The sequence below is a fragment of the Rhea americana genome, unplaced genomic scaffold (assembly GCF_003343005.1).
Source record: "Rhea americana isolate MKP2758 unplaced genomic scaffold, rheAme1 scaffold_284, whole genome shotgun sequence".
Lineage (NCBI taxonomy): Eukaryota > Metazoa > Chordata > Aves > Rheiformes > Rheidae > Rhea > Rhea americana.
This window is the reverse complement of record NW_028186406.1, coordinates 537,781-557,314: the sequence shown is the minus strand read 5'-3', so window position 1 is coordinate 557,314 and position 19,534 is coordinate 537,781. Positions and strand designations below refer to the sequence as shown.

The following is a 19,534-nucleotide window of genomic DNA, read 5'->3' as shown; positions in this document are numbered from 1 at the left end:
CCACCCACACTCTGTCCYTCACTGGAGTTGGCAGGACAAATGTAGCTGGGCCCTTGGTCATCCCTAGTGTCCAGACAGGTGCCTTAGTTTAACCACCAGATAATCTCTCTGCATGGCATTTCTCTGCCTTCTTTGGGGGCCAGAGGAGAAGAAGAGGAAGAGGGACAGACTGCTTCCTGCACATGGAGTCGAGAGGAATAGTAGGAAAAAAAATGTATATTCATGTATGTGGCTGTTATCTCTGCTTTCATGCAGGGCTTTTCTTCACTGTGGCCCAGTGGGGAGTTTATCAAGACTTTTTCCTCTGAGATTGGTGATGGTAACATCATGAAATCTGAGCAGAAGCCTCTGATTCTTTGCTTCCTTGCCCAGACGGACTTTGGGGAGCTCCGTACCTGTCTCTCCACTCTGCTGCAGCTCTGATGTGGCATTCAAGGCCTGGTCTGATGCAGTCCAGACATCCCAAATGATGGTTGTCAAATGGAGTAAACAAATAGCAACTGAACACATCAGCTGGAAACCAAAAGCAGATACATGACATCTGCCGATGCCACTGGGAAGGTGGTCTGAAAGAAATGAGATGAGGCTGATCTGGGGTAGAGCACTGAACTCCATCAGGATATTTTACTGGGCTTTTTTGGTTCAAGACTGACAGTGCTAAAAGCTGTATTCACACATCTGACCTAAGCTTTCTGAAGTGGGTTTTCTTTGCAATGTTTTTTTATTTAGAGAAAGTTTAATCTGAGTATAGGAGTGTGGGAAAGATGACAACTCACTTGTTGGGTGATATTATTGTCCCAGGTCCATGACATGAAATAACATTTCACAAACTTAAGATCTTTCTAGCAAGCCTTCTTTTGGGGCAAAAATGTGAAGCAACGGAGCTTACTCCAGATCTCTCTTGCCCCAGAATTTACCAAAAGGGCTCTGTGAGCCTAAAAAGGCAGAATCAGTGAAAGACACATCAAGCTGATGCCATTATGGTCAGACTTCTTTCTAATTGGCCTTGTCTGTTATGCTTATTTTTAGAACCATGACTGAACCTTAATTAAGAGCGACATTGCTTTGAGTAGATTGTGGCCAGGCTCTGTAGAAATCCTAATAGGCTTCTGAGTGCTTTAGTTTTTCGTTCATCTCCTACTTAATAGCTAGGCGAAGGGACTGCAGAGACGCGTAGGATGTCTGTAGAAGGTATCTGTGCTATGCTAGCACTCTTTTTAGATGTGGCCATCTTGGAGACAGGTCCTCAGCAGTGAAAAATCAGACCCTTTTCATGCTTTAAGTTTATGCAGATAGCACAATTCCCCTGGGAAAGGGAGGCGGTAGGGGACAGCACAGGCTGACCCTAATGTCTTTATATCTTGTCTCTGTTTCTTCCCGTCTTCCTTGGGAGCGTTAACACCAGCAACTGGTCAAAACTGACCCTGCAGCTCATGGGGAATGTGTCCCTGAGGCCACCAAGCCTGCCTGCAGCTGCACTTCGGTGCCATTTGTTGGGAAGAGATGCTTTTCTAGAAATACTTTGCTACTTTCCTCTCCCTTCTCTTTGCTGTGGAGGATTTTGAAGCTTTCTGGAACAGGCGAAAAAATGAGCGCAAGATCAGTGGTAGAAGAGTTATTCAGAACTGGTCTCTATTCCTTTGTCTCGGATGATGCATTTGCCAGACGTGAGACTGATGGAAACCTAACTCCCCGCAAGCTCCTGGGTACGTCTCACTAAAAACAGAAAGGTCAGTTTATTGGGGCATCAACAATTCTGTCTGAGTTGCTAATCAATCAGCCACAACATCCCCTCCTTGGCTTGCACTCATTAGTTTTCTAAAAGGCTAAGTTACATCCCCTTATTGTCTGCAAGGGTAAAGTTAAGTCAGTCTGTAAGATGCTTTCCCTGTGAAATCCTTCTCTTTTCACATCAGCAGCTTGCTTTGCTTCTTTCTGGCAATCGTCCTGTGRGGAGAGTTCAGCTCCAGAGTTTCCTCTGGAAAGAAGGGAGAGGGAGCAGGCAGCACAGCAGGGGTATGAACTAGCCTTTCCTCTCCTCAACATCTGCCTCAGCTCACGTTTGGAGAGCGTCTCTGCCCTCACGTTCGGGACTTCGCTGTGCTCAAAGCTGTCCTCACGCTGACCAGTCGTGCCCAGCGGCACTTTGCACAGAAGGATGCTGGTTGCTGGTCCTCGGATGTGCTGGGGCGATAGCTTTGAGGAAMATGCTCAGTTTAACTTTCTTCTCCTAAGCCTAACTCCAACCTTTCATTTAATTCACTGACTCGGCAAAGTGTAGACTGAGGGCAGATTTAATCACAGGTGGAAGTAAAACACTTGCTAAATTGATTTGGTGCTTAGGTTTGCAAGTGAAGTTAAGCATGTGCTGAAGTATTGTCATAGGACAGAACTAAGTTTAATGAAGTGCTTTAAAATCACATGGAAAGTATTTTAATATCATGTTTAGATCCCTAGCAAAACAATGCAGTGCACTGGGACAGGGTTGTGAAATGATTTTTCCTGGCTATRAAGTCAAGCAGAGTGAGGTGAAGAAACATGTTATTTGAAGGAAAAATAATTTTAACATAGTGAAGGTTTTCTTATTTAGGCTTTYGGCTGAAAGCAGGGATTCTGGTGTGGTGGAGCAGTGTACTCTTACGTGCAGGCACAGGGTAAAGTGCCTCCTGTATACAGCTTTGATCTGGCTAGAGGACTGCTGTCAAAAATGCTAGTGTTTGCAGCAAGGTAACTTCTCTATTGGGAATTATTTTCTCTGTCCTCACATTTTGCGTGTTACCATTCTGCATGTGATGAGACTTGACTCCGGTTGTTCTGCACCCCTCGTCAGCTTTACTCCTGCTTGGTCTGTACTGACTGCAAGGTAAAGGAAAGTCTGTACCACTGACCGGCCTGGTGACTAGAGGCGGGTGCAAAGACACGTGTCCTGGCTTCTGCGATTTACTTGGGCAGTGAGGCGGAGACGATGAGAAGATTATGGTGAACAGCTCTCTTACCTGTAGGTCCTTACCTGTTTGGATCCTCAGCAGCAGTAGATGGGCTCTGCCAGTGTACCCAAGCTGAGAATCTAGCCCGCATGTAACCATTGAAAACTCTCTGCCTCGGGTACGTACAGTTTTTTTCCCCTCATCTATGTATTTCTGCTGGCTTTCATTATTAAAGGTTGTATAGTCTCCCAGGGTGCTGTATACTGTAGTCAGTATCTTCCCAAGCTTCTTAAAACTTCCTGCACAGGTACATCATTAGCTGTGGCAGAGGGTCAGGAAAATCCTTGCTTCTTGCTGAASACAAAATGTTTATGGCTGATTTACAGTGTATGAAACCTACTTTCCACAGTGGGGGGTYCCACTTAGTCCAGAAGGTCAATAAAACAYGAACAAAGATGAAGACAAGTATTTTGAATATTCTAAAGAACAATCTTTTTTTTTTTTYATTTCCCTTTCCTCTTTTTTTTCATGTTTGGTTTTAAAGTGGCAAAATCGCAGTGTTTGTGGGGGCAGGGGAGGAACTGGGTCTGTTTGATGTCTCTTCTTGAAATTAGGAAGTCATTCATTTAGTATTCATTACCTTTTGGTGGCCAGTCAAGTCAGACCCATCTTTCATTTAATGGGCCAGGCTCAGTGGCGTGCTAAGTTGCCTTTTGCTATTCTGCTCATGATAATCTGACTCAGATCAGGTTGGCCAAGGAGTTAAAGTGGATTTAATTTAAGGTGATTTGTGTATGCAGTGCAGCTCAAAATAGGGTGCTTTCTAACCTGTGCCAGCAAATCTGGCCCAGCAGCAGCAAATACTACTGTATTGCTGTACTCCTCGGCCTCAGCCAAAGCATGCARCTAGTGATGATGACTGATGCTGGAGTCAGCCTGGATGCTGCCATCCGAAACCTAGAGCAGAAGAGGTTACTGGCTAGCGCAGGGGTTATTTGGCCATCGTATTGTCCTTTTCTTTTTTGCAAAGCTACTCCACTTGGAGAGCTATGGAAATGGAAACCTTTCTGGGCAAACATGAAGGGAAAAAAAAGAAAATGGCAATTTAAAGAAGTTGAGGTGCTTTGTTTGACTAAAGGCAGACATTTTTACACAGAGGTATGTGTGTGCTTTCAGAGGACTCTGGGCTGGAGTATATTTGGATTGTAAAGCATTCTGGTTGTGCATGTACTATGGCTTTGATAACGAACAGCGAGTGAAGAGCAGAAATGAGATTGGACTCACTGGTTGGTATGGTGTTAGTTTGTATCCATGAGAAAAAGATAATTCAACCTGTCTGTTATACTGTGAAAAAGACTTCAAATAGCTTTTCCTTTTCATTTGCAGAGCTAGTGCCAAGATTTCTTATAAAGTTTGCAGTTCCATGTCTGTTTTGCATACAAAACGTAAAAAATGATCTTTTTTACTCATGAAAAACCCACTCAGTAGTCTCTCCTAATAAAAAGAGAGCTACAGAGCTATTGATGGTCAAGGGCCTCAGCAATGTCAGTGTAGTCCCTGCAGCCCAGGCTGCATCAAGCCCTTGCTGGGYGATGTCAGAGGAGACTGCTAATGTGATGGTCACGTTTCTGTCTGAAAATGTTGTAACTGGTATAGTTACAAGGAGCAACTAGGTGAGATTAAAGACTTTTCCCCGCAGTTTTCCAGCAGACTGTGTGAATTTGGCAGTATCTGGTATGTAATCAGTGTTAGAGCCTCTGTTGAACCTATTAGGTTCCAGCGTTGCGCCAGGGTCCGACGGCTTCTCCCGGCGTCCTCGCTCCCCAGCATTTGTCGAGGTGCCAACCTGGCCTGGATGCCCAGTTTATCTGATTGCTGGATGTGTCGGTGAGGAGCTGAGGGTGTCCTTCCTAACCCTGGCATTTACAACACAGGGATCCCTTTCTTCATTATCTAAAGTGGAGAATTTTTTTGGTAATAAAATTGTCTGAACACTTCAACAAGTGTGGTGCAGGTGCAGCCCTTGAGAAACTAATGTAAAGGGTTAGGGGATGGGTTGGTTTGGAAGGGATTACAATTCTGCATTTTGAAATCCTTCAGCTTCCTGGAACAAAGTGTCAGCTGCTGCTCCTAGTTTTGCTGAAGGCAGCTGAGCGCTACTGAATTTTTACCTGTTAAAGATCTAATGATTTATTTTTCTTCACTCAAATCAGGAATTAGTTGCTTAGGAATTTGCAGCTTTTATCACTCAGCCAGTTTGTCTGGGATGAATCAGGATGTGACAGTGTTGTGGGCTTTACAAAAGCAGTTCTGCCTCACTTGCCAAAGAGTTGAATCTTGCAGCGGTTTTAATTGGTTTCTGAAAGTTATGCTCTAGAGAAGTACAAGTGTAACCAAAAGCYGTTGCAGAACTGGCAGGTGAAATATGTTCAATTGCCCTCAGATCTGTAATTGGAGATGGTTGTTCTCCRGTAGACACAGTGGTGCTCATTTTCGTATTATGCTCTGGTTTCAGTCCTTTTCCCTATTTGGCCGACAGCAATTGCAAATAAAACTTAAGGAAGTAGCATGAAGCCAAGCGTTTTCCTTGGGTGTTACAGAAACTGAGGCCAGGTACTTTTTGGCTTTCCTCTGAGCACGCACGTACACACACCCAGGCACAGGTAGCATCAGCTGTGCCTTTCTTTACAGCCTCTGAGCTCCACGTCACGGAGAGTCTGTCAGTCGATTTGATGGGCACTGAGTCAGGCCCTTGGTCCCTGCTGTTTGGTGCAGGCGTGTGCGCGCCAGCCTGCGACACCTCCGCCTCGACCCTTCCTCGGCGACCCCCCGCGTGAGCCTACAGCACGAGCTGGCGCCCGGGTGTGCCGGGGCCCTTCCTCTCCTGCCTCAAGCTCGGCTGAGATTCGGTTATCCTTAATTCACATTTCCAAGATCAGGTAGGTGCGGAAATAATGCAGGGTTATCCCATGCCGGGCTGGTAGGGCACATTTTCTGACTTGAATTCATAGTTTCACTGTCCACGTGTTGTATTTAACAAGGGTATTGGCCAAAATGCTTTTAAAGTATCTGTGGCTCAGAAGACTGGCTGTGTAGCTCTCTTGCAGCTTCTTACTGATCAAATCAAGGGGGAACATGGTTTGTTTGTGATCAGAYGGGATGTTTTCCCGAGCAAGAGTTGGGTGCTCATTCTACTCCMAAGTACAAAGAGAGTCTTTAAATCCCTGCAATGGAAATTTTAGRAATCAGAAAAAGCAAGAATATGGGTTATTCTGAGTAAAAAGGGTTCTGTCAAATCCCCATCCTACAGTGTTCAGCTTCCTTATTTTGCTGGGCAAAGAGTGTAACAAAAGAGCCCTGTTTTAAACACACCTCAGCTCACCCTCTATAAACCTCCAGTTCAACTTTTATTAGTATAATCCTGTCCTAACAGATGTTAAAAGGAAAAAAAAAAAAAAGATTTTTCTTTTTCTTTCTCTTTTTCTTTTTCTTTTTTTTTTAACTGACAATCAGAGAATGATCAGTTCTTCTCAAATCTGTAGCAAAGGGCTAGCAAAACATCCTGGTGAAATAGTACTGCTTCCCACTGCCTGCCAGCACTTTYCCGTTGAATGGAGCATGTGGCCATATCACCAGCTGGTGCAAATGTCCATTTGTGCCAGTTAAGGACCTGACCCTAAAACAATTATTTTTGCCTTTTGTATGTTCCTTTAGCCTATCTTTTCACAGTTTCAGGCAGTAATAACAGAGCCCTCTTTAAGTGTCTGTTTATATCTATAGAGGACATTTTAATCGATTTACTGTTTTATTCAGGACGTGCTGTGCCATGAAAATTTGAGCRAGACTAAGATGGGAGGTGTGTTGTATCCTCCTCTTGCTGTTACGCTCCATGGGTAGGTGAGGTTCATAGAATCACAGAATCAGTAAGGTTGGAAGGGACCTCTGGAGATCATCTWGTCCAACCTCCCTGCTCAGCAGGGTCACCTGCTTGTTGGTTGTCGGTGCCTGCAGGCTGTCACGCTTGGGACTGCAGTGGTGCACGGATCCTGCGCTGCTCCTCGTTCTCAGTTCGCAGTTGTGGACATGAGTGCTAGGGAGAAGAGGACAGATCCCCCGCAGAAAGCACAGGGAGCAGCCCCCAAGCTGGGGTGAACAAGTCGGTGCAGCATATTGAGAGCACTTCATTGCTACTACCCTTTGCTTTGATTTTTCATTGCATCATTACATGCTTTAAATAATGTTGCTGGTTTGTTGSTTTATTTTTCCCCTAAGAACTGTTGGAGCCCTTCTTTAGCACCGGCAACGGAAGCAGCTGAAAGCCCACCGTGCTGGGCAGTGCCTGGGGACGCCGCCAGGCTTGCACGCTGCCGCAGGACAGCTGGCTGGSTGGCTGGCTGAGAGGCCCTCGGGGATGCGAAGGACACACGTTGCTGGCACTTGGTTGTCATGTCTCTTCCTGCGTTTTTATAAGCATTGAGGAGACATCAAAATGGCATCGTCGAGGCTTCCACCCCCTTGTGGTATTTGATTCTTTAGATGGCTTTGCCAGCCAGCGCTTTAAAATGAAGGGAACCTTTAAAAAAGTGATCACTCGGTATCCGTAAGAGTCGAACGGAGCTGCCCTGCTCGATGCAATGTGTGGGAGTCTGCACACAGCCCCAGGCTGTAAATCGATCCATGTGAATGGGCCCCTGGGCTCATCCCCAAGGGGCAAGGCCGTGAGGTAGAGAGGATGACCGCCTGCGCTCAGTGAGGACAGTGACTCTCTGCTTGTCTGCCCCCGCCTGTTGCCTTGTAAATGTGCAAGGAAGTGTGTTGTGTGAGTGCCAGACAAGGTGCGGAAGTTCTTGAGTCACTTAGAAAAGGCAAGAATGTAGCAGTGAAACAGAAATGAGCAAGACCAGTTTTAAATGCATTTATCAGTGTCTCTTCGCATGCGTTGTCCTGGGAGGAGCCAACCTGTTGCTGATGTGCAAAATCCTTCTGCTTTTACCTAGGCGGAGTGAAACTCTGGGYCGACCGCACTCCTGGCATTCAACCAAATTTGCGGAGAACCAACCTGATCTCAGCATGATGCAAATATCTCAGGGTACGCTTGGCACCCCTTGGCATCAGTCCTACCACTCCAGGTAAGCACCACACACCTGTGGTCATGTGCTACATAGGCAGAGATGTAAAGCAGTCTGCTGTGTTTTCCTCTAGTTTGTCAGTTCAAAAAAACCCATTTTCTGCTCATCTGTAAAGATACACCTTTTCTGCAGCCTTTCAATGGTTGTCCCAGATTGTTGCACATCACTTTGATTACCAAGCTCATGGCCTTGCTAGATGTTGTGTCCAGGGACCTTTAGAGGGGTCAGACTGCTTCTGACAGCACTGGGGTTGTCCCCAGGTGAAGACATTAATGGCAGCTGTTAAAATGTGCATCGATTTTTCTTGGCTATGAGGTCTAGATGGGGCCATGAGAAGAGACTGGCAGTATTTGGTTGCTGTTTTAATTTTAGTATCATTTGGCAGTTCTGAGGTATCTCTCACAGGTACCTGTGCAAAGGGAGTCAGTCTCCCAAGCTAAAGTGCTTCTAACTTAGGTCCCCTGATCCTACTGCCTTCCTCGTTTCCAGTGTATCGCTGCCTTCAGGGAGGCTCTGCCTCCTGCCCGGGGCTCTGTCCTGATGATGCTAACTGCAAGATTAGGGCCTAAATCTAGAGCACAGAAATGAAGGAAAGGCCTAAATCTTGGAGAACAGAAGTGAAGGAAGGGGACAAAGGATTTGTGGGCAAAATATTCCCAGTCACCTCCATACAGCTGATGGGTTTACAGACAGCCACGGCTAAGATAGGGTTTTGCAGGGCTTTCAGTTCCTGTTTGGTTATATGGACCGAATGGCCACATTTCCCTCACTCAGATGCTGTGCAAAGTGATGAAGATCTTGGCAATTAATTGCTTTAAAAATCCCCCTGCCCCAGACAGGAGCCCCCTGTCAGGACATTAAGGGAGCTCTCTGCAGGTCCGGATGCAGGAGCTGGTGTCCTGCTCTGCACCCTCGCAGACTGCCCCCATGAAAAAATGCAATGTGGACGTTCAGGCTGTGCAGTCCATGGTGGACAGATGTGGCACTGGACAAACCATTCCTGGAGAGCTGCCTGACGTGGAAACCAGGTGCCCTATGACCTCCATTCCCACATTTATGTTTGGGTTGAAATTGAGGTCTTAAAAACTCCAGGCGCACTCAGGGTAGGCACTGCCTATTAAATCAGTATCAGTCAAAATCTCCTCAGAAGTAGATTCAGCATGCCTGATTTTTCTTCCTTTCAGTGCCTCTGGCATGACCCACTGAAGGACAAAAAACTCACGGGTGTTCTCCACCTTGCCTCCTTTCATAACAAAAGAAAAAAAAATCTAAAATCAAAATAAGTCTATTTAAAAGAAAGAAAGAAAGAAAGAAAGACTTTAGGCAGCAGAGTAACTGTGCCTGTCAGCAAAACCAAGCCCCTCACAGGACTGGCCAGCAGTATTGCATCACTGACCATATACTCCCAGGGTGAGAAGTTCAGCAAGGGATTTCCTGATTTTGGCAATTGCTTTCTGCCTGGGTCAGCTTTATCGTAACTTTATGTGCATGTGTGTTTCTGTAAGGAGTTAGTGCAGTGGTCTGTCTAAACTAGTAATGTTAGCACTGTTAAAAGAAGATACTACAAGACACGTAGTTTTGGCAGTGAACTGCAGCAGAGGCAGATTGGAGTCAGTGGTGTGGTCCCAGCGAGCTGGGGCTACTCCTGTGAGCCTGTGCAGCGTGGCGAAGAGATCTGCAGGCAGGAGATCTGCTTGGGTCACACATACCCCTTGGRTCCCCCAAACAGCTCCCAAAGGCCCCCAAAACTCTGGGAACAGCATGAGGAGGACAAGTTTAAATTTTTCAGGAGGGGGAAATGTCTCCATAGCCATCAGGATTTAAACTTCATTTTTTTTCTACAAGTGAGACTGAGCCATGGCTGAAAGGAGAAAACAGAAAAAGGCATAAAAAGTATAAGGAGAGAATTACAGAAGAAACGTGTGTTCCTCTCCACCTTCAGCATAGCTCATCCCGAAGCCTGTTTGTTTCCAACTGAGAGGCTTTGCTTCAGCCACAGCTCCTGGCAGAGCCTTTGGCTGGCACAAGCAGACAGCGTGACTGCACCTCCTGAGTGGCTGACGGGGAACATCTAGTGGTTAGTCAGTCAGCACTACACTGGGCATTGCCAGGGAGATTTTTTTTTTTTTATCATTATTAAAATAAAGAGTGATACATCCTAATGAGTAAACCAGATTTATCTGTTTTGCCTGTCTCTGTGTTCCTCTGCATCTCTCTGCAGAGCTGCTTCCTTCTTCCCCTTGTAGACAGGCTCCCCTTTGCCTTTCCTTGTGCCTAGCTTGTGCCTAGCAGCCTTCTCCCTCCCTGTCTGTCCTTTGGGTTTGTGGGTGTTCGTCCGGGAAGGGGGAAGTTAATGCAGTAGGGATATGATCTAGGACAAGACTCTTCAGCAGGCACTTATTAGCTGTTTTTAAATGCACCGACTGCCTTCCAGAACCAGCACCTTGCTTCYCAGAGCTGCTGTGCATCTCCAGCTCCTCTGCTGCACAAAGCAGGTTTGGTTTTGTTATCTCTGTGGGGTGAAGCATGCCCTCCCTGCTGTGCAGCCATCCCCTGTGCCAGCCGAGGCTGTGGCCTGCTCCTGGGCTGGGCTTGCTGTTCCTGCATGCAGGTCTTAGCCTTGCCCTGCCACCCTTGCGTGAGACAGTGGGCTCTGCTTTCCTGGGGCTTCTCTGGGGCTTTGCCAGGATAGCACTTGTGAACCAGAGAAGGCCATATCCAGGGGAAGGGAGTTGGGAACACAGGAAAAGGAAATGAAATCCTCAGGGTACGCTTGTGAGTGCTCAGTGCATTTGCTTGAGCCCAAGAGGAGAGATTAGCACAGGGGGACCTGACAGCAATTTTTGGTGTYGCCATGGGAGGTATGAAAGAACTGTGGCCAGCGCAAAGGAGCTCCCTTTCAGCTGATAGATCTCTACATACCTTTTTTTATGAGCATGCCTCTGGAGGCTACGAGTCCTCTATCTACTCATGTTGGTAAGTGCCATGATGCACCTGTGTCTGCAAAACTACATGGTGAGGAGACTTTAAAGACTTCCTGGGGCTTTCTCAAAGTGGTAGTATGGTTGCACCCCCACACACACTTGCCTCCATGCACAAACACATGTATCTCTTCTCTGTCTTGTCTGTTTAGGTTTTTTTGCAGCAAACAAACTGTCCCAGGGACAGCTGAATTTCCAGGAAGCCTGCCAGGGAATAGCCTTCATCTCCATAAAAAGAAATGAAATGGGAAAAAAAAGAAAGAGATTACATTCCCCTCAGAATGCCTCTTGCGCTCCTTTCCTCCTCCTCAGTGGCGTCTGCGCTCATTCAGCTTTCCAAGTGCTTTGGATAGGTTTGATGGGTGGGGTTGATCTTCCCTGGCTCCAGAGATACACTGGGTTTCTGTCTCTATTTCCCTCCCACCCCTCTGTGGTAAATAAGAGCCATGTGTTGCAATGTCAAGCAGTTCCTCTTTGCGAACTGGGATGACTGCAAACAGGGGATGGAGTAAGGCCCAAATATGGGTTTTAATCTGCACTCGTCAAAACTAAACATCTTGCTTCTGAGCTCACTTATAAGTTGTTGTGCCTCTCCTCTGCTAACAGTTGTTTTTTACTCTTCTCTCGCTCTTCCTCAGCTCCTCCACCAGCGATCTCTCTGGTTACGAGCATGGCTATCTGAGGAGAAGTCCTGACCAGTACAGTTCCCGGGGGAGCATGGAGAGCTTGGACCACTCCTCCCCTGGCTACCATCCTTGTCACCTCTCCCCAGCAAAGTCCACCAACAGCATTGACCAGCTCTCCCATCTCCACAACAAGAGAGACTCAGCCTACAGCTCCTTCTCCACCAATTCCAGCATCCCTGAGTACCCCACTCCTCCGTTCAGCAAGGAGCACTCCTGCTCCATAGAGAGCGTGCATTCCCGAGGTGGCCTGCAGGAGGGGATGAGGCAGGCCGACATCAGGTACATCAAGACAGTCTATGATGCCCAGCGAGGGATCTCCGAGGAGTATGAGGTGAAGTCCTCTGCTTTGCTTCCAAGCTGTGAGGGCCGGACCCTGGCAGATGGTCGCAGCCACGGCAGGCTCCATGGCTTCAGCCGGCACAGCACAGCTCCCTCCCGGGCACAGCCAGGCCAGAGCTCCTCAGACAGCGAAAGCCAGTCCCCCAAGGGACCTCCCTTGCCACCTACTCGCAGCGACAGCTACACAGCCATCAGGCATCATGATAGGCCGGGCTTGTGCTCTGGCTTAGATCCGAACAAGCCTGGTCGAACCCAGCCAAAAGGGGCCTGGCCTCCACTTGTCAGCAGCTTCTCTCAGGGGCCGCTGCTGAAGACCCCCTTTGGAGAAGGCCATCTGCACACCGTGGTGGAAAAGAGCCCAGAGAGCAGCCCCACTGTGAAGCCCAAACACAGCTATTCCCAGTCAGCCCAGCCTGGGCAGCCCCTGCTGCCCACTGGTGTCTATCCAGTACCTTCCCCAGAGCCACACTATGCCCAGATGCCCCAACCTTCTGCAAGCAATAATGGGACGCTTTATCCAGCTCTGGCCAAAGAAAGCGGGTACCCTCCACCTCTTCCAGTCTCATATGACAAGGCTGCAGCCAGCAACCCCCTGGACTTTGATGAGAATGGAAACCAAAGCACTGCAAACAGATCTACTGTTTTTTACCAGCCTCCAACTACTGAGAGAAAGCAGGATGCTGCAGCAAAACTTGTGCAGTATAAATCTCCTAACACTGCAGGCCCAGAAGTCTACTTGACCATGTCAAGAAAGGAGGAGTTGTTTCCCCCTTACAAGGCAGTGCATGCTGTCCAAGAGACCACAAGTACTGTGCAGCCCTCCAAGCACAGTTTTCAAGCCTCACAGCCCCAGCTGAGGGATGCCAGTGAGAGAAAAGCACGTTATCAGGCCAAAGAGGACTGGGCAGCCAAATCCCAGGAGGACAAAAATGGCAATCCACAGAAAAACGAGAGAGAGGCTGCAGCTCACCACCACTGGGGTCATAGCGAGGCCAAGCAGTATGGCTTCTGCTCCTTGCAAAACATCCCAGAGAGCTCCAGGAGGCAAAACAGCTCCGAGCTGAAAGAGGTGCCACCAGGTGAGGGGTTTTCCAGCACCAGACTGTCCTCCTTGAACAGCGATGGTAAAGAGGAGAAGGATCAAAGGGGACAAGGGCACAAGCAGTGCAGTGATGTGGACATGCAGGCCTTTGCGAGGCAGGGGGAAGAGGGCACAAGCGCTGCCCCATTCCATGCTGCTGAGCCAAAGGAYGAAGAGCCCCCTTCTCTGCAGCACCCAAAGACCTCAGATTTTGGGAGGAGCCGGCTCAGCTCTAGTAGCACCCAAAGCTTTCCCTATGGCAAACCAGACCCCAGCAAGCTCCGCTGCTCTGTGCTGGAGAAGGTCAGCAAGTTTGAGCAGCGAGAGCAAAGTACTCAGCGGCCCCAAAGYGCTGGTGTTCCCACCTTCGGCCAGCATTATGGGCCGAGCAGGTCAAGCCAGTCCTCCAGCACCATGTGCTCTCTGAACACCCTTGAGGATGCACGGGGCAAGCTCGGCTCCCAGGAGTCCAGCCAGCTGCCCAGTGAGCTGGGCAGGGTCTCCAGCCCCTCTGGCAGGAGTGGGAAGCCTGAAGAGGCTGACTGGCGCCCCGTGGAGCTTCAGATGGTGGCCTCGGCGAAGCAGCCCAGACCGAGTGAGTACTACAAAACGTGTCCTGAAAATGAGATGCAAATAAGGGCGGCTCAGCTCCCAAGGAGCAAAAGCACGTTCCAGCTAGGAGGGGAGCCTGAGAAGGAGATCCTCTGGAAGGATAACGTCCAGGATGCCCATGGGTCACAGYTGGAAACACCGTTCAACAGGGCTTACAGGAACAGCATTAAAGATGCTCAGTCCAGGGTACTGAGGGCTACATCCTTCCGGCGCATCAGTCCCCCGTTTGGGAGTGCCCCCAGGAGGGTGACCCAGAGGCCTGCTTCAGCCCACGTGGGGATGAGGAGCACAGCGTCATCTCCCCATACCCCGAAGGAGAGGCACAGCGTCACGCCGACAGAAGGCAGCCTCTCCACCCTGGACTATGCCAAGACGCAGCACGTCTCACGCATCGGAGGCCGGAAGCGGCTAACAGCTGAGCAGAAGAAGAGGTCTTACTCGGAGCCAGAGAAGATGAACGAGGTGGGCATCTCTGATGGCGAACCGTCGCCTTTTTCACTCCAGAAAAAAGGCCTCCATTTTGTCTTCCCAGAGAATACGGTGGCTGACCGGCGTAAGATCTTTGAAAGGGATGGCAAAGCTTCCTCCACGGCCAGCCTCTCCAAACCAGAGCTCAAGCAGCTCCAGCAGAACGCCCTTGCTGATTACATTGAGCGCAAAATGGGGAGACGGCCGTCCTCTCAAGATGTGGGGCTGCTGAGGGAACGCTCCCACAGCTCCTATCTGCAGGCTGGCGGCCCAGACAGCCAGAGCCTTTCCTCCGCCTCCAGCATGAACTCACTGCAGGACCACAACCTTTACCGCCGGAGGGAGTCTCTGGAGCGGATATCCAGGACAGGGCGAATATCTTCTACTCTTCCTCCTGGTTTGATGGGTTGCTTCAACCTGAATGGAGATGAGCAGAAGAAAGGGCACCGTGACAGTTCAATCACAAGCCGACCGAAAACAGACATGTGCCGGGGTTACAGAGCCAAAATGGAGCTCACCAAAGGCACACAGACAGACGCTCTCGGCTTGCAGGGCCGGCCTTGCTATGGGAAACAGGAGCAGGTCTTCSAAGTGCCCTCCTCTGCCAGGAAATCTGGGAAATCGGTRTCTGTGGAAGACTTGCTTGATAGATACGACAATCAGACCGTCACCGTGCATATACGCTCAAGGTCGTCTCCCACTCCCACAGCAGAAAAGAAACACCAGGTAGGTGGAAAGCAGATCATACTCTGAGGCAGGCGAGGTTCCCTGAACCACGGACGTTAGGTCRTGGCAATTGCTCAATCGGTTATAGAGAGGTTAAATGCATGTTGAGATACAGACCATTTATTGCAATTTAATTAGCATTATGCTATTTTAAATGCTTGTTGGTGGAGTTGTGCTTCTGTTCTGCTTTCTTACTGCTGGGACTATTTCAGGGGGAGGTGCTGTGATGTTGTTGCATAGGCCGGTAACGCACACGTGTTCTTGCTGCTCCTGACACCTCATCTAAGGCACTTAGCCTTGCCTGTTAGCTTCCCTGCGGAAGCACAGAGTACGATTCTGGTGAGGTGCGTTAGTGTGCTTATGTGCTGCTGCTGCTGTCCTGCGTGAGCTCAGCATTAGACTGCTTTTCTGATGCAAAGCAGAGAAACCAAAAGGCTGCCTGAAATTACACCGGCTCCCACTGGCCCCCGCAGCTGGGGAGCTGGGAGGTGCTCAGGAGAGACACTGCCAAGAAACCACTATGTTTTGCCTCCAGCACTGGAGGGAAAAGTCGCAAAGAAAGCTTAGCAGAGAGCCCGGCTGCTCTTTCCACGTGCCCCACTTCGTTGTTGGGAACGTTTAGGCTGATGTCGCAAATGAGGARTTCGACTGACTCTGATGTCAATAAGTAGTAGAAACCGGCAAACTTTTTGGAGAAAAAATGCGCAGGCCAGCTCAGCTGGTTCAAATCTCTTTGGACCTATTTAGGTAACTACAACTGGTTGAAYCACTGATTTCCAGCAGTGAGAGGTCTGCTCCCCCTGCCCGTTTTCACACCAGGCTCAATTTATCATGGGCAGAGGAAGTTAAAAACAAAACATGTGGGCAGACTCCTTGCTCCAAATGTTTGTCAAAGTGTTTGGCTGTTCCCACAGACTTAAAGGGCAGCTGAGATCCAGGATTCCTCTTTCAACTTTTATACTTGCCATCAGCCTAGAGCAAGTTATCTAGGTGCAATAAAGTAGCACTCAGCAGAGTAATGTAAAGGAAATTATTGCAAGAGTACGCTGCTGTTCCCTGGGCAGCATCTCAGAAACGGGCCAAACCGAGGTGGGGGAAGGGGTCATCTCTCTGGACCCTTTGCATGCTTCATTCTAAATATTCTCCCTCCAAAGACCTCAGATCTCACACTACACTTGAAAATAGAATTTAAAAGGGAGCTTATGAATATCAAGTGACCGGAATGCATTTCCATCATCACTGCTCTCGYATCCCATCATCAGTATTTTTCCACACCACCCAGGCAACAGGCTCATCTGTGCCACTTTGTCACACTTGCCGATCATGAAGTCTTTTGTGTTCAGTAAAAGGACAATCCTTAAAAAAGAGTTAGCATGAAAGCCAAGCTGCAACTTTTTTCTGCCTACCAGTACAGCCAGAGCAGCAAGAAAATAACCCGGCTTCCAGAGTGAGAAGAGTCACTAAGATTTACTTTTCAGTGACAAGTTGGACGGCAGGCAGCCCTTGTTCATGTTTATCTGCTGTCTTGGTCAAGGGACAGGTTGGGAGGTTCTTGAGATCCCCYTTTTTCCCCTTGCTGGCTCATTTTTGATCTTCCATACATGCAGCAGGCAAACTGGAGCGTCTGCCTGTTGGCAGCTAACTCAAGGAAGATGACGAGCAGCAGTGCAGACCAACTCACGGGGTCTTAGCTCAAATCCAGAAGAGGGGAGAGTCCTTACTGCTGTTTCCCAGAGCGGTTTAGCTGTATTCGCTCCTGTAGTAAGGACTTMGTCTCTTAGGTAGCACGGCACTTCAGAAAATCCTGATCTTAAATTCCAATTCAAGATAGCGTATTTGACTTCAAATATGTACACCAATCTGTAATTGTTTGAAAGGGAAGATATGTTTAAATGCTCTCTTCGTTAGGTTTGCTTCTCAACTGTCTCCAATACAAAACCAAAACTATAGAAGTAGGGGCTGCAGCCAAAACAACAGGGTGGGGGGGGGTTCTTGGCCTTTTCAGATTTTTTGTGGGAAATATGTATTTTCAGTTTAACAGCAGTCTTCACTGCCTTACTGTATATTTTTCAGGGTCTTGTACACAATATGTAGAGTTCTTTGCAGGCTGCATATAAATCACATTGCAATGTCACTGTAGGAATTTGTTTAAAGATATAGGGAAATTGATAGCCATGTGGAATTATTAGCTATCAGTCTTCAGAATGCATTCTCCGCCTTCCTCCCCTCTGCTTTTTTAGTCTGTCTCAGCCTGCATATCTCCCAGCTCCCTGACTCCTAAATCAAGATCAGCACTTACCCACCCTCTGCAGCAATGCTGACAAAAAAAGTGAAAAACTAGGGGCGTGGGGAAGGGGAYGCTGAAGAGCTCTGTGCCAAAAAAAGATCATATGTGAGAAAATACTAACCTCTTCAAAAGCACGCTTAGCATTTGCTTTCATGTCTTGTAATAGTCTGGTGTCCTATGGTGGGAGTTCTAGGGAAGGGAGAGTCAGATTTACAAAGGTATTTCRGCTCCTAAATTTCTCTGGTTTCAGATGAATTAAATGCCTGAAGAGGAGGTAGATCCTGAGACCTTTGTGCATCTGTGCTTAGGTTTTCAAAAGAGCCAAGTGCCAGGCTTCCTGGTGTTTTTCAGCACCTCCACTTGTGGCTGGAGTTTGAAGCCTTGGTGGCAATCAGCTTCTCTCTCTGCTTGGGGACAGATGGTTTGGGGTTCAGCTTTCCCAGTTAAGGCCGTTTCAAAGATGGCTCCGCTCCTTACTTGCATATGAAACAGGGGTGAACACACAGGTCCCATGATACCCTTTGTAGAAGAGGCAAGGACTTGTGAGAGCTTTTCAAAACCTATCTCTCTGGAAAAGTCTGGGAAAGGCAGACTTTAAGTAGGAGCAGGGGGCTGGAGCATGGTATGCCGTGCTCGAGTTTCCCAGCACGCTGGTGAAAAGGAGCATGCTATAGCTCAAGGTCCTACAGAAGAAGACTGAGTTGCCACGCTGTACTACTCCTCTTCTGGGGACCCTCATGGGGAAATACTGCCAGGCTGGGACAGAGCCTTGGTGGATGGATGAATCTGTTGAATTTAACCAATATGTARAAGCCCCAGGGATGCCTGCTTTCCCTCCGGTGACTGGAACACCCTACTGATTTTACCTCCCATCCATAAATGGCACACACAGTGGTTTCTTACCAGGAGGCATCTATGTTTTGTTGTTTTGTTTTGTTTTCTCTTGCTGCTAATTCTGTCTTTGTGCTCCAGGACCTGCTGAGAAGGGAAGGCAGTGGATTTGCCCCCCTGGTGAGAGATCCTTTCTACGTGATCAGTGCGGGAGCCAGGTAGGTAATACGTTAGTATCCCCTCTGTCACTGCAGAGTTAGCTCTTGTCATCCTGCTGCCAATAACAGCTGTCATGTGTAAATGGCTGCATCATGACAAACTAAAGAAAACATCTACATGGGTGCAATTTTGGGTACACTATGCCCAGTAGAGTTAGAAGGAATAAGCTGCTGTGAGCAATGTTTTTTGACTGCAGACATTCATTCACTGTAAATATCTCCTCTCCGATCATGTCATCTTGGAGCATGTTTCTGCAGCAGTAGTCAAATTACGTGCCTTCCAAAACAGGTTTGATCTGCTGTTAGGAGTCACATCCAGAGGTTACCATAACGGAAGGATCCTAAAAGAAAAAAATACCTTGATGTTTCACTCTGTCTGKTTTTTCCCAGTCCAGGGTGCTGCCTTCCTAAAAGCAAGTGAGAATTTACATGGGCTAAAACTGGAAGATCTCAAGTATCTTGCTGAACATGAGGCTTTGCATTCACTTTCTGTTGTGCAACTAGGATATTTTGCTCAGAAACAATGGAGCACAGGGAGCAAGAACTGTTTTTAAAAATACAAGAGTGTAATCATAAAGCTCAGAATGTTAGAGCATATATAACTATGAAACTACTTAGCAGTGAATTGTTTTGAAGTTAACTAGAACTGAAGTTGATCTGGTCGTATTTACATATAAGTAATAAATAGATGCCTGCCCTAAGATGTAAGTGCCCAGACAGCTCACTCTTGTTACAGTGAAGAAGGAACTAAAATAATTATTCACAAAAGGAGCTCCGTTTCTCAGAAAACTGCAGTAAATGTCTTCCTGCTCTATTGTCACTCTGGCAGTTAACACTGTGGGCTCCAAAAGTTTCAGTACGCAGCACTGGGCCACATAGTGGCAGTTAGAAGTATAGGCAGGCTCGTACTCTAGCTGGGTCTTAGTTCAGACTCTGGCTGGCAATTTTTTTTTGTCTAGGATGACATAAATGTCATTCTGGAGGGACTCATTTTATCTTCAGGCATGCTTTTTAAAAATTATTTAAAACACATCCTTTTTCTTAGGTTTGGAATAATTTTCCATATTTTCCTAAGAGAAAAGTACAGCTGTTTTGGTTTGTTCTGCCTCTCCATTTTTTTCTAAAAGTGGCATTTCATCATTCTTTTAAATAACAACTTGTTATTTCCTTTTCTTCCCAGCCTATTTTCCAAGTAACTGGACTAAACAAGCCACCTGAGAACAAGTCTGTGGTAGCATGAACTGTGGGT

At 47.8% G+C, this 19,534-nt stretch overlaps 1 protein-coding gene across 1 annotated transcript in view; it reads left to right on the top strand.

The window, feature by feature from the left end:
- The window catches only part of SHROOM3 (shroom family member 3), a 97,810-nt gene that overhangs the window by 66,721 nt on the left and 11,555 nt on the right, over positions 1 to 19,534 (top strand). The window contains exons 3-5 of the mRNA XM_085308836.1: positions 7,925 to 8,056; positions 11,676 to 14,949; positions 18,209 to 18,285. Of these exons, the coding sequence (XP_085164962.1) occupies positions 7,998 to 8,056; positions 11,676 to 14,949; positions 18,209 to 18,285 (3,410 nt within the window). The 5' untranslated portion in view covers positions 7,925 to 7,997. The remainder of the gene's footprint in view (positions 1 to 7,924; positions 8,057 to 11,675; positions 14,950 to 18,208; positions 18,286 to 19,534) is intronic.